A 14872-nucleotide genomic window follows, 5' to 3' on the forward strand; every position below is an offset into this window, starting at 1 on the left:
GGCCACACACGTGAGAATGCAGATTAGAAAGCCGGTAACACCACGTCTGAGGGGAACAGAAAGGGTCGAGGCACGCTGGAAAGCAGTTTGGTGATGTCACATCAAGTCAGCAGATGTCTTACGTCCCAGCGATCCCACGCGCGACAGTCATGGAAACACAGGTATACAGAAAGAGCTGCACAAGGACTCAGCAGGCTCTATTCACAATCACCCCAAACCGCAAGTGACTCAAGTAAAATTAATAAAGTGTGGAACAAGAAAGGAAGGCTCCCTGGCAAAGATGGGAAGTGCACTGTGAAGCCAGCAATGACACGAGCCTGAATCAGATGCCAAGTGAGTGAGCCACGCTGGAAGCAATGCGAGAACATCTGACTCCATTTACAGAAGCTCCAGAGCAGGCAGCTAATCCACAGTGAGACTTGGAGCCACATGATGCTCCAGAGCAGGCAGCTAATCCACAGTGAGAGACTCAGAGCCAACCACAGGAAGCTCCAGAACAGGCAGCTAATCCACAGTGAGAGACTCAGAGCCGGGGCTGCCTCTGGGGACGGAGGCCTCTACCGAGAAGAGGACAGAGAAGGGCAATGGCAATGTTCTTTATCTCGACGAGCTATGCGTTGCACAGGTGCATGCGTTTTGGGGTCTCTGTTGTTGTTTTTGAGACAGTCTCACTTTTTCGCCCAGGCTGGAGTGCAGTGTCAATCAGGGCTCAGTGTAACCTCAACCTCCTGGGCTCAAGCAATCCTCCTGACTCAGCCTTCTGAGTAGCTGGGGTACAGGTGCATGCCACCATGCCTGGCTAATTTTTCTTTACTTTCTTTTTTTATTTAACTGTAGAGACAGATGTCTCACTATGTTGCCCAAGCTGGTCTTGAACTCGCAGGCTCAGCTATCCTCCTATCTCAGCCTCCCAGCGTGCTGTGATTACAGGTGCAAGCCACCGCACCTGGTGATTCATTTGTTAGAACTCATAGACTGTTAGATTTATACCTCCCACTGTATGTAAATTCTACCTAGAAAAGAACTATGAACAAATGTGGACCTCTAGTTAGTAGTCCTGCTTTGCTCCGTGGTATCTGTTAATAGTACTGGAACTTGTGTGCTAGGCCTGAGCAAATGAGCGGACAGACTGAGGGTGATGGGGCAGGTGTCCTGTGGCTGGAGAAGAGTCAGGAACACAGAATGAGGGAAGGCTGAGTGCACCAGCAGAGATGGAGTGGAACTCATGCTGTCAGGGTGAGGGTGTGCACGGGAGTAGGAGGAGACACTCAACACCCTTGTTCTGACTCAAGAGGGAAGCAGCATGTGCCCCCAGGCCAAGACCTTAGCACCACTGACACCTGTGGCTGCGTGATCCTTGGCCATGGAGGGCCGAGAGCCGCTGCACCCCAAGGAGCCGGGGTTCTGCAGAGAAACAGCTGACTCCAGGGTGAGCCTGGAGCACCTGCCGTGCAGAACGTGACAACGTGCCCAGGAATGAGAGAACACATCAAAGGGACGCAGGCCAGCCTCAAGCGGCTTCCACCAGCCAAGGCTGGGACCAAGAACCAAAATAACAGAGCAGATTACAGCCTATCAAGTGGAGTAAGACTCCTGGGTCCACACCGTTAAAGCAAATCCACAACGACGCAGGGCAAAGGGGACAGGGAAAGCCACTGCTCACAGCATGGAAGGAGGAGTGGGAAAGTTATCCCAACATCTAGAATGAGTGGACAGAAGTCCGGTAAGAAACAGGATGCTCCCTCAGTCCTCACGCTTCTCCCCAACAATTGCCCAAAGTAACCTGCTCCACAGAGAAACTGCCGGATGGCATAAACCCAGCGGTCAGGCCAACACCGCTGCACCGGGCAGCCTAAGGCCACACCAGTGCTGCCATGGCTTTCCCACCAAAATGGCGAATCTGCATCTTATCACAAAAAGACATCAGATAAGCCCAGTGGAAAGACAGTGCAAAAAATAGCTGGCCTCTCTTGTCCAGACTCCCAGCCCTTCCTGCACTGGAGAACTGCGCGTGGACACAGAGACACCCCAAAGCACCAGGCTCCAGGGGCACCAGGGCTCCTGCTTCTGTGCAAAAGCTCGTCCATAAAGGGAGAAAAAGCAATACTGCAAATGCGATGAAATATCATATAAACAACTGGTGAGTTTCAGTAAGGGAGTCCTGGGTGGTATTTTTGCAACTTCTGTAAATGTAAAAGTATATCAAAACAAAAAGTTATCCCAAAAAATTAAATGCAAGAAGCTAGTTAGAAGAGGAAAGAGGAGAGAGCCCAGGAGCCACACAGCTCCTCTCCTCCCTCCCAGGGGTTCCCAGAACAGCCAGGACAAGGAGACTCGGCACCCAGGCCTGCCCCAAGGCTTCTGCCCCACCTGTCCATCAAGCAGCACCGCCTTCCCACTCCCCCCCAACCCCGTCTCCAGTCACGGCCACCTCATCCCTGCAGCTGGGTGGGCAGCAGCAGGAAGCTGCCCCCAAAGGTGCAGCCATAAAGCCAGGGGGACAGCCTGGGGTCCACATGGGCCATGAGCCACAGAGCAGTCCCACCTCCAACAGGCAACAGCCCAGGACCAGCACCGCCTGCCCCTGCCCCATCCTGGCAGCTGTGGTCTTTTGGTGCTGACTGCAGCCACCTGTCGGCCAAGGTCTCAGTGGAGTCCTGGAGTAGGCAGAGCACAGACACGATGCTGTGGTCAGGAGGGCCCTGGGCAGCCAGGGGCCAGGGCAAGCCTGGACACAGATGTCACACCTGCCGGCCAGCAGCCCCACAGCAAGAGCTGAACCGGGGCCGTCGCTACATGGCTGTCTGGTACGGCCAAGTCCAGGTCCCCTCAGTGGTCTCCGGCTCTCACGTGTGTTATCTGGGCCGCCAGCAGCTCGAGGCCTGGCCAGGTCTCTGCACTCGAACACGCTGTGTCTCCCACAGGGCTTTCTGGGGCTCGCCGGTGCTGTGCCAGCTGCTTCCTTCCCCAAGAGAGTCCCCTCTCTGCCTGGCAGGCACCACAGCTACGAAGAGGCCCCAAAAAGCCTGTCCCTAAGTCCCCACGGGGCCATAGCTTCCATGCAGGCAGGGCCAGACACAGATCAGGCCCTCAACACACACCGGGTGAGCGAATCCAAGTGAAGGAGCCAAGGAGAAAGGCAGGAACTGCCTGGGCCACGCACCGGGGCCCGGGGCAGGGGCTGTGTCATGCAGCCTGCTACAGCCATCTGCCTGGGGGACCCTGGAAAGAAGGTCAAGAAGGCAGACCTCAGCCTGAGTGGCAGCACCCACAAAACCCCATAGACTCAAGGCTCCTATCCAGTTAAAAATCACAACCCAAACCACCACCCCTCTATGTGAAGCCCTGTCAGGCCGGGTTCTCCCAGAACCTGCAGGCTCAGGGGGAATCAGGAGATCCTGGTACTTAGGGTCACTTGCACCCAGACCCCCTGACCTGAGTCCACAGCCTCTGAGTGTGGCCTGCTCACCGGTCATCTTGCCTCGCCAGCCTGCTGTCCTGCCAGGGAGGCGAGGAAAGGCCGTGGAGGCTGTGGTGGCTCCAGGCCGCCCCCAGAGCTGTGCTAGGACATACAAGGTAGGCAGCAGTGCTCCCAACCAGCCTCCTGCCCCATGCAGCCCTGTCCTCCCCGGCTGGAGGGGGTCACCCCATGTTCTGCCCACTCACCACCTTGGGCCTACTGGCTCCCACACTGCTGTGTGGACCAAGCAGCCCAAGGGGGATGGCAACCGGGGGCAGAGGGGTACTGGGCAGGGGAGGGGGGTACAGGGCGGGGGAGGGGGCACAGGGCGGGGGAGGGGGCACAGGGCGGGGGAGGGGGCACAGGGCGGGGGAGGGGCGCAGGGCGGGGGAGGGGGCGCAGAGTGGGGGAGGGGGGCACAGGGCGGGGGAGGGGGTACAGGGCGGGCAGGTACAGAGGCAGAGCCATGGCTCAAAAGCAAGCCACCAACGTGAGCCTCCCCCAAGAAGGGGCGGAGAGCTGCCGAAACCACGCAAGCCGCATTTCCAGACGCTTTGCTGGCCAGGACCACTGCCAAGCCCAAGGTTGCAAACACTGAAGGACTCAGCAGAGGCTCCTGGCTGTGAGGGAAGCCTGGGAGCAGAGGCTCGCTCCTGGCCGTCAAGGAAGCCCAGGAGGAGGTGAACCGCATGTCCTGGGTTCTCTGGACAGAGGGATGAGGGGGCCTGGAGGTTGAGGATGCCATGCAGGGCATCAACACCCAGGACCAGAGCATGGTGGGAGCCAGGAGGGCAGTGGCAAGGGCTCCCAGCCCCTCCCACCCAGCAGCCAGGCCCCAGGGCTCCCGGCCCCCTCTGTGCTCTGACCCTGGGTCTTGCCCCTCTGTCCTGAGTGGGCACCTAGACCTGTGCCCAGCCAGTGTTCAGTGCGAACACAGTGGGTGCATCTCTCCTCCCAGGAAACCAACACCTGCTTTTAACAAAATTAGTCGAAACTCAGCAACTCCATTAACCAAAACCAGAAGCGACAATGCCATTATTCCTCAGCATTTTCACAGCATTCAGGGCCGCCCTTGGCCTTGGGGCTCTCCAGGCTGTTTGCGTGAGCTGCTCACAGTAGAGCCAGCACTGTGCAGCAAGGATACAGACAGGATACCTCCACCCTCCATGGAGGCCCCGGGGACTGGGCCAAGCTGGACACGGGCAGACACAGGGCTTCAGCACTCTTGGCAAAGGCCCAAGCTCCCTAGGCTCCATGTCAGAGGGGAGGTAGCAGGGAGGCAGCAGACACCCTGGAAACGTGCCCTGGAGCCACACCGGCCCTCACAGCCCAGGAGGCCCACAGCAGTGCCGCCTCTCAGCTGGCCTGCTCCTCACCCGGGGCTGGCCCTGCCCTGATAACCCCTGGCCCCCCACCAGTGCAGCGGCTGGGCCGCAAATCCCACCTTCAACACCACCCCCCAGCCCCTATCCTCTCTGCAGACACTCCAAACCCTTCATGGTATGGCCATGCTGGCCTCTCAACCCCCCACAGGCCCCTGCCCTCAAAGGGGCTTTCTGTGAGCCCCCCACAGATCCATCCTGGGTGGGCCTCAGCATATCTGGCAGCAGCCACCCACAGAACTATCTGCTTCTGTTGTCTGCTTGCTTCCTGACCGCCCCCCACAGAAGGAGAGCACTGTGGGCAGAGCCTGCCTGCTCAGACTCTGGAGCTGCCTGCTGCCCAGGTATCTGTGGGAGGGGGGAGCCCCACCCATCCAGTGCCGGGCACTCAGCAACTGACCCTACACACTGACACCCCTTTGGTGTCTAGGACCTCCCCATGCCAGCCTGTAACAGGGTCCCGGGCCTGGAGTTGGCTGAGCAGAGCATCTGCACACTGCCAGGATGGGGCGGGCAGGGCCTCTCTGGCTCTCACCAGATGCAGAGCAAGCCCTGGCGTCTAAGTCCATTTTCTGCTGCTATAACAGAATACCACAGACTGCGTAATTTATACAGAAAACAAGTGTATTTGGCCCACAGTTCTGGAGGCTGAGAGATCCAAGAGCATGGTGCCAGCACCTGGTGAGGGTTTTCTTATGGCAAAAGGCAAGCAGGTGCCTGAGATCGAGGCAATCATGCCACGCCCTGCCTTTCTGATCAGGGGCCCCTCCCACCACACAGCACTGACCCATCCACAGGGGTGGAAGCCTCACAGCCAATCATCTCTCACAGACCCCACTTCCCCACACCGTCACGTCACATTGTCTAATTTTTTTTTTTTTTTTTTTGAGACTATCTCACTCTGTTGCCCAGACTGGAGTGCAGTGGCGCCATCTTCGCTCACTGCAACCTCTGCCTCTGGGTTCAAGTGGTTCTCCGGCCTCAGCCTCCCAAGTAACTGGGATTAGAAGTGCCTGCTACCATGCCCGACTTTTTTTTTTTTTTTTTAAGTAGAGACAGGGTTTCACCATGTTGGCCAGGCTGGTCTTGTACTCCTGACCTCAAGTGATCTGCCTACCTCGGCCTCCCAAAGTGCTGGGATTACAGGGGTGAGCCACTGCACCCGGCCATGTCTGTTAGATGTCAACATAAGTTTTGGAGGAGACATTCAACACCAGGGCACCCAGAGTTGGGCCATGATGGAGTGCTGGGGTTTTTTATTTTTGTTTTTGAGACAGGGTCTTGCTCTGTCGCCCAGACTGGAGTACAGTGGCATGATCATGGCTCACTGCAGCCTCAACCTCCTGGGTTCAAGTGATCCTCCTGCCTCCTCAGCCTCCCAAGTAGTTGAACCACAGGCACAAACCATCACACCCAGCTAATTTTAGTACTTTTTGTAGACATGGGGTCTCACCATGTTGCCCAAGCTGATCTTGAACTCCAGGGCTCAGGCGGTCCACCCACCTCGGCCTCCCAAAGTGCTGGGATTATGAGTGTGAGCCACCATGCCTAGCCACAGGGTGCTGGTTTTACATAAAGATTCATCCCACGGTCCTCTGATTACAGGTGTGAGCCATCATGCCCGGCCACGGGGCGCTGGTGTTACGTTAGGATTCATCCCAAGTTCCTCTGACTGGCACACCCTTTGGGGCACATCAGAAGACGGCGAGAACCCTGCTGTAGACTGAATGTTTGTGTCCCTCGAAACCCGATGCTGAAGCCCTGACCCCAGCGGGATGGTGTAAGGACGCAGGGCCTTCAGAGGTGATGAGGTGAAATGGTCCTGAGGTGGGGCCCTCGTGATGGGACGAGCATCCTCATAAGAGACCCCAGAGTGCACACGCACTCACCACACTCTCCCTGCCTCTCTCTGGGCCATGTGAAGATGCGTGGCAAGACAGCTGTCTGTAAACTCGGAAGAAGGCCCTTGCCAGACACCAAGTCTACCCAGCAACCTGGTCTCAAATGTCTGGCCCAGGACTGTGAGAAGTCAGCGTCTGATGCTGAAGCCCCAGTCTGTGCTACTATGTGACACGGCCCCAGCCGACGAAGACAGTGCCCAAACCAGAAGACGGGCAGGAGGCGGGGCAGGGCGGCTGGCGTCCCAGGAGGCTGTGCAGGCACACCTGCTCATTAAGGAGACGCGCATGGGGAGCGCAGCATTGCAGTGAGGACCCCTCCCGTCCCCAGGCTGAATTCCTCTTTAATGAGACGTCACTTTGGAGAAACATTTCAGAGCCCTTCAAAATCCTGGCCTAACCCTCGTCAAAACTGCACAGATTACTTAAGATTTACCGCGCAGACACAAAATAAAATAAAATAAAATAAGGCAGCCCAGCAAGAGGCGGCCCTGTGACAGGACCATTTGTAGTCAGGATGGAAAAGCCTCCGATTCATCTGCTTAAGCGCAGCGGCTTCTGTTTATTTCGCACTTTCATGTCAAATGAATGAGGAAAAAGAAAAAAGTGACAAGCAGTTAGGGATATAAGTCACATTTCAGCTTCAGTTCAGATTAATGAACTTGCTGGAGCTGGTGAGGGCACCGGCAAATCCACAAATCTCAGAACAACAAAAAAATTAAATCCCCTCAGCAGAGCCTCGGCCTTCAGGGTGGCCCCTCCAAAACCCTTCGCTGACCTTCTGCCTCACACCCCTGCATCCCAGGCCCTCTGGGACAGGCTTCACTTCAAGGCAGCAGTCCTGGGGCCCGGGGGAGGGCTGGCCAGGGCCGGCTCTCAGGGACCACTGTGGCATGGCCGAGGCACGTGTAAGGCAGCAGTACAGTAAGCTCCCAGGGTCCCCGAGCCAGAGCAACAGCCCCGTCCTGTGTATTTGGCAGATGCGACGGGCACCACGTTCAGCAGAACAGCCCAGTCCCATGCCTCAGCTTCTGGGGAGAGGTGGCACATGGCCAGCACACCGCCAGCATGCCCCCATCAGCTGTTGCCCCGCCCCAAGCAGCCACATGGCCGGGCATCTGCAGGCCAGGGCAACGTGGCCTCTGATGGGAGCACAGGTGGCATCCACGGTGCCGTTGAGGCAGGAGTCCCGTCCTGCCCGTGGCACACAGGCACTGCTCCTTTTCTCCTCCCACCCTCTGCCCCACCTCAGTCTCCACACATGATGTCTGGCGCGTGCCTCAATGGTGTGCCCATCCTCAGAGACCCTGGCTGGCAGCACGCAGAAGCCCCAGGAGCTACTGCCCAGCAGCCTCTGCCTTCCATCTGATAACGACGAGCGCTGGCCGGCCACAAACCTGAGGCCACCGGCCAGCACCCAGCCGGCTCCCCACCACCTCCTCCAGCACCCAGCCGGCTCCCCACCACCTCCTCCAGCACCCAGCCGGCTCCCCACCACCTCCTCCAGCACCCAGCCGGCTCCACCACCACCTCCTCCAGCACCCAGCCGGCTCCCCACCACCTCCTCCAGCACCCAGCCGGCTCCCCACCACCTCCTCCAGCACCCAGCCGGCTCCCCACCACCTCCTCCAGCACCCAGCCGGCTCCCCACCACCTCCTCCAGCATTCAGCCGGCTCCCCACCACCTCTTCCAGCACCCAGCCGGCTCCACCACCACCTCCAGCACTCAGCCGGCTCCCCACCACCTCCTCCAGCACCCAGCTGTCTCCACCACCATCCCCTCCAGCATCCAGCCATCTCCCCACCGCCTCCTTCACGTTCAGGCCCAGAGAAAGCCGCTGACAGGGAGGAGAGGCCCCAGCCCCTATTACAAACCCAGCCATCAAGGGGCCCCGATGCTGTCCTCCAGCCTTCCACATGGGCCCAACATGACCACCAGGCCGACAGTAAGTTTCTACTTAAATTATGAGGGGAGAGAGAGGGCGCGTGTGCCAAATCACCCCCTGGGACAGGGCAGAGGCCTAGGCTCAGGCTGGGCACTCACTTGCCTACCCTCCTTCCCTCAGGCTGCAGGGAAGGGGAGTTTCTAGAGCTTCCCAGAGGAGGGAACAGGCCTAATCACCCTGAGCTCTCCCCACTGCCCAGGGCAGAGCTAGGGCCAATAGCTCAGGGCCTGGGGCTCTCCAACCGAAAGCTGAGAGGAGCTGCAGAGGGGTCCTGGGGGCTCATGGCCAGGAGAGGGGCCCCCTCTCGTGTCTCCTCAGGGTGGTGCAGTCCCCGCCATGAGCATCACAGCCAAGGGGAGGGGAGGGGAAAAGAGGGGAGGGGAGGTCCCAGGGACAGGGACAGAGAGGACAAGGTGAGGGCTGTTGTCAGCAGCAGAGCTGTGCAAGCTTCACTGCGGCAGCCTGTGTTACTGTTTCTTGTCCCCACCTTGGGCAGGGCCCAGTCCCATTCCTCTCAGGACGGGTGGTAGAGGTCCTGCCCCCTCATCCGTCTTTGGGGTTCCAGCTCAGGCCCTGTCCTGAACACCCCACCACAATCGAGCCTAGAGACCCTACTCATTTCGCATGGCACAAGCAGGCAGGGACAGGCTGTCAGGTTCAAGCTGCACTGCACTGCCCCCAACTACACCCTACCCAAGATGCTCGGCCACTCCCAGCAGCAGCCCTGGGACCTTCCTGTGCATCCTGGGGCGGGGTCAGCCTGGCCTTTACACACAGACCCCCAGGGCCTTCCCTCAACACTCAGAGCCCCCTGGGCCTCGCTGTGCTCCCCACTGCCGTCCCTTCACAGAGCCTCTGCCAGCGGCTCCCTCTCCTCCCAGAGCAGCGCTGTTGGCCTCGTCCATCTCCCAGGAGCTGGCGGCTTCACAGAGAGCAGGCCCGGCTCTATGCTCGGAACTCGCGGGTCTGCTTCAACAACAGAGCAAGATGCTAAGGCTCTGAGGGGAAGAGGCCTAGATGACTTCCTCTCAGGGCAACCAGATCTCCAATCACAGTGAGGGGTCGGCAGGGGGCATCCTACACTGGCGCTGTCCCTCAGCCACTAGTCACCCTGCCTCCCTCCCCTCCCGCGTGTCCACCAGCCCCTGCCAACTCTGACCACCGTGGCTTCCAGGACTGCTGGGGCTTGCCCGCCAGCCCCTCCAGGCATGGGGGAGGGAGCTGGGGCCCAAGGAGGACCCTGGTCTCAGCTCCAGCCAGCCAACTGGCAGGACAGCCTGCCTTCTTCCTCTCCACGGCAGCCCTTAGTCCATGGTGGCCTGGGCCTGCCCAGAGAGGGCTGAGGGTCCAGCCACATGCAGGCAGACCTGGCTCTGATGCAGCATGGGAGATGGCGCATGGGCCAGGCTAGACCAGCCGCTGGCCCAGACGCCCTTTCTGCCTCAACAGCCCTGAGCCCAGGCATGCAAACAGGCAACAGCAGGCCAGGCAGCCATGCTGGGACGCAGGTGGCAGGTGACCCTGGGCGAAGCAGGCCCAGCCTGCTGGTGGCCACTCTTCCCAGGACTTCCTAAGAGTCATGCCCCTCAGCTCAGCACCCTCCCCACCCCACTCCCACACCCTATCCACAAGCCCAGGGCTCATGTCCCGAAGGGTCCCAGACGCCTGGCAAGGAGTGGAACAGGACTGGGGTGAGGTGGTCAGGAAAGCGAGGAGGGCCCCTCACACACCCCCTTAGCCACATGTGCATCCTGGGGCGGGCTCAGCCTGGCCTTCACACACAGAGAAGACACTGAGGCCTGGAGCCCATGGCCACCAACCACAGCCAGGGCCTCCAGGGGTGGGCTGAATTCAGGCTTCTGGTGCTGGGGCCCTTGATCCATCAAAGGCGATGCCTGCTCCACCTCCTGCCCACCCATGCCTGTGGTGCAGCCCCTACACCAGGGCAAGAGTCACGGCCGCTCCCTGCAGGGCAGCTGGCCAGGCTTCACTTTGGAAGGACAGGGAACTTGGAGGGAGCCTCTCAGCTGACCCGCTGCTCTCAGCCACACGGCGCCGACAGGAGGCCCTGGGCGCTGGGCCGGCTGCCACCTCCTCCTCCTCCCGGCCTCCTCAGCCCCAGGGCATGGGCACCTGTTTCTGTGCAACAACACCATCAGGGCCCTCCTGGGCAGGCCCAGCTACAGGACCCAGACCAGCCGGACCCAAACCGGAGGCCTTCTTGGCCTTCAGAATCCAGAAGGAGAGGCCCTGCAGGGTCCGCCCTGAGGAAAATCGTCACTCGGGCCCCAGCCGCACCCCTGGGAGAGGTGGACCCTCGATGTCGGGCTGACGATGACCACAGGACGGGGAGCAGGAGCGGAGAATCCATAAATCTGAACCTCATTCCCGATGATCCGGGGCTCTTATTAAGTAAATTAATTTAAGTTAATTTAGCTCGATCATGACTCCCGATCACAGTGATTTAGTGTGGGGGAAATTGCATTAGGAAAGGCCATGCTCACCAGATAGAAGAACGGAAGAAAATTAGATCCACTTAGCAATGTGAATTAATATGGAAATAGCAGGTGTAAATTTAACCTTATCGAGAGAATAAAAATTATCTTCATAAATTTGTAGAAATAGCCCCCGAGATGCTTATAAATCTATTTAAAACAAAAATATTACAAAAAGTGCAGTAAAATTAATTTAAAATATACTCCAGCTATTGCCTCCAGAAAAGTCAGCAGCAGGGCCAAGCTGAGTGTGGCCTGGTGATACGGGAGGCAGCAGGACACCACCTGGTGGGCTCGCCAGCTGGCTGACCTGCCACAGGGCCCCAGAGCTGGGTAGGGCTGTCCATACCGGTGGGTGGATCCCCTGGGGTTAGCCTCAGGCCTGGAAACCTCTGGCTAGCAGCAGGGAACCGCCAGGCAGCTACGGTCCGGTGGGTGGCCGTGCCCTGGACTGTGGCTGCTCGCCCTGAGGCCCTGCCCACCATCTCTGGCCCATGCCACTACCCCAGGAACAGGCTCTCGCGGGGAGGGTCAGAAGACAGAGGGAGGGGTCTGCCACTGCCTGCTTCCCATCTGCCTGCCAGGGCTATCACCCTCTCCCAACCCGGAGATGGGGCACCACCGCCACAGCAAAGGAAGGGGCCAACCCCCTAGAGCCAGGCCTCCTGAGGCCCAGAGGCTGAGCAACCTTGACTGAGCAGGCGGCAAAGCCTCCCGGGGTAGGGGCCCCAGGAAGGCAAAAGCCGTTCCCTGCCGACAGAGCCGCCCTCCCAGCCTGCATCGAGGTCAGAGTGCGAATGGGGGCCAGACCACGGGCAGGCAGCCAGCAGCAGGGCAAGGAGGAGCTCACATCACCGCCTTGACAATCATACATTGACAGCTTCCAGACAGGCCACTGAAGGCCCAGCCTCTCCCACCAGAAGCTTCTCCCCGAGAGATGCTCAGACAGCACATGGCATGGGCCCTGACCGTCTGGGCAGCAGAAGCTTTCATGGCACAGAGCCCTCACCAGCTAATAGGCTTACTGAGAATAGCAGAGCATGTGTGTGCGTGTGTGCCCGTCCGTCTTCGTGTGTATGTGGTAAACACAAGATGGCCTCCTATTTGGTGCAGAAATTGCTAAAGACACAGAAAAATCATGCTGGTCCCCAGCCAACGAGCCCAGCAGCAAGCAGTTCTGGGATGCGCTCAGCTCCCCCTGGCCCTTGGATTCTCCCCTGCAGCCCTCAGGGCAGGGCCAGACAGCCCAGTTCCCGGGCCTGCAGGAGCCTGGAGGAAGCCTTCCTACCTGGATAGCGAGAGCCGCCGGGCCCGCCAGGAGGGCAGAGACAGGGGGAAGGGCGGGGCGCTGAGAGGCGAGGCCGGCGTCTTCTTGACAATGCGGTAGCGGGTCTTGATCACTTTGCTGGTGGATGGAGTCCGCACGGCATGCAGGCTGGACGCTGTAGAGAAAACCCAGGGCACAGACATGGGTCAGGGAAGGCCGGCAAGGGCAGAGTCAGAGAGGCCGCCCACAGTGCCAGCTCGGCCCACCGCCTCCGCCGGAGCTTGAAGACCCTCCATCACCCCGTGGATAAAACCCTCAACCCATGTGGCACACACATCCCCAGGGCGCCTGGCAGCCGACGCTTCAGGAGCTAGCCAGTGCAGCCTCTAAGAGAGGTGGGCACCAGCCCTGCACACCCTCTAGCCATCTGGAGAAACAAGGGAATGCCCATACCACAGGAAAACCAGGAGAAGCCAGCAGTCTGGCAGCCGGGGATGCCTTGGAGTCCCCTAGACAGTATCCGCAACAGGGGGACTCGAGGTGGCTGACTGACTTCCAGCAGAGCAGTGAGAAAGGCAGATGGGCCACCTCCACCCAGGCCAGAGGGGCGGGGCTGGGAGGCTCCTGGCCTGTGCCCTGCACACGGCAGGGGCGCTGGAGCACTCACCTCCTCAAGGGGCACCTCCGCACCGCCGTGCCCAGACAGACTTACATACTTTATCACTGTTTTCATGACATTTTGCAGGGTGATAGACACAACCGCTTTTTTCTTGCTGAATGTTTCATGCAATTAACAGGAATCTTTTCCCCAAGTTCCCTTCCACTTGATAGCTGGCAATTTACCCATAGGTTCGAGGGTTGCGTCTAATTGTCCAACTTGCATCATGTACAGCTCTGACTGCCCAGGTCATCATGTACAGTTCTGACTGCCCAGCTCAAGCTCTGACTGCCCAGGTCATCATGCACAGCTCTGGCCGCCGAGGTCATTAGAGCTAACCCAGCAGTGGGCGCAGACCCACCCTCCCAACAGCTCCCCTAGCAGCCCCGGGCTCAGGGGCTGCTGCAAGAGGCCCCCGCCCCCCTCCACCCCCTTCAGGGTCGCCCACAGGAGGACCTCGCCCAGCCCAGTCCAGGAGACCTCATTTCCTTCCAGTCAGTGCCCAGCTTCCCCTGTGCCCGGGACCCCTGACTGCCCCCAAGCCCCAGGACACACCCTCTTGGCCCCCACAGCCAAACAGCCCTCGAGGCACCCTGCTCCTTGGACAGGACCAGTAACTGTTGCCATTTCCCAAAGTCTTTTCCAGATCCCTACACGTAACGAACCTTGAGCAGCCAGGGCCCCTCCTTGAGGCCGCGCTTCTGGCCCATCTCTCCACAGACTCGCTCACTCTCCTACCCACACTGCCCCGTCCAGATGTCAGCAAAGAGCCCCTCCCTCAGGCATTCCCCCAGCACCATCCAAGCTGCAGCCTCTACTCAGGCACCTGTCAGCCTGAACGGCAGCAAGTCAGGAACACTTGGCCCCAACACGGTATCAAAGCCTTCCCCAGAGCCCCCCAGAGTCCACATCAGAGAGTCTGCCAATTGAATTTTCAAGGTCTTACAAGCAAGGAGAAACCAGCAAAAAAAAAAAAATCAATAATAGCTTGTTTCAGCATAGCACTGGAGAACATAAGAAGTCCTTAAGTTATCAATAACCTCGAGGTGACCTCACCACCTTCCAGCCCTGCTGCAGGCTCCCTGCTTCTGCCTGAGGAGAACATGGGCTGCCCAGCTGCTCCTGCCCGACCTGGGCCAAGCTGTGGGCCAGCCTTGGCACCTGGGCAGTCAGGGCACCCACTAGAGCACCGCTAGCCACGGGGCCGGGGCTCAGGGCTGCCACTGGCCCACCCCCAACCCCAGAGTGCCCAGATGACCCACTTGCCAGCCTGCAGCCTGCTTCCCACCGTGGCTTCCCACAAGCCTCCCAGGCCACCCAATGCTGCTCTGGGACGTAGAGCCTGGGGCTATGCTGGCCCCTTGGAGCCACCGCATGACAAAGCTAGGGTGCAGTCCTGCTCAGAGGCCAGGGGGGGCCAAGCAAGGCAGGAGGGACACTGGGCCACACTTGGGCCCCGGGGGTTCATGTTCCCCTCCTCATCAACCTCTTTCCACAAATTCTAAGGACAGGAGCCCCCAGACCTGGCCCAGCTCCATTCCTGTCACCAAATGCACAGCCTCCCTTTGGCTAAAATCACTTCTAACCTTGGGGGCCAGAGCTCGCCCTCCCTCCCAGGTCCAGCACATGCCAAGTCCTCTAGGAAGTCCCAGCCCCCACTGCACACAGGACTGGACTCTGCATTCTAGAACACTTCTGCCCAGGAGGGGCACCTTGGGACAGGCAGGGCCTGGCGGGCGGCGGCACCATGATCACACTCCTGCGCG

General features: G+C 59.4%; 1 protein-coding gene across 1 annotated transcript in view; it reads right to left on the reverse strand.

Annotated features, from left to right (window-relative positions):
• The window catches only part of ZC3H3 (zinc finger CCCH-type containing 3), a 103650-nt gene that overhangs the window by 54938 nt on the left and 33840 nt on the right, over window positions 1-14872 (reverse strand). Inside the window, exon 4 of the mRNA XM_024250868.3 lies at window positions 12470-12623. Coding sequence (XP_024106636.3) covers window positions 12470-12623 — 154 coding nt within the window. The remainder of the gene's footprint in view (window positions 1-12469; window positions 12624-14872) is intronic.

This window comes from Pongo abelii, chromosome 7 (genome assembly GCF_028885655.2).
Source record: "Pongo abelii isolate AG06213 chromosome 7, NHGRI_mPonAbe1-v2.0_pri, whole genome shotgun sequence".
In the NCBI taxonomy this organism is placed as follows: domain Eukaryota; kingdom Metazoa; phylum Chordata; class Mammalia; order Primates; family Hominidae; genus Pongo; species Pongo abelii.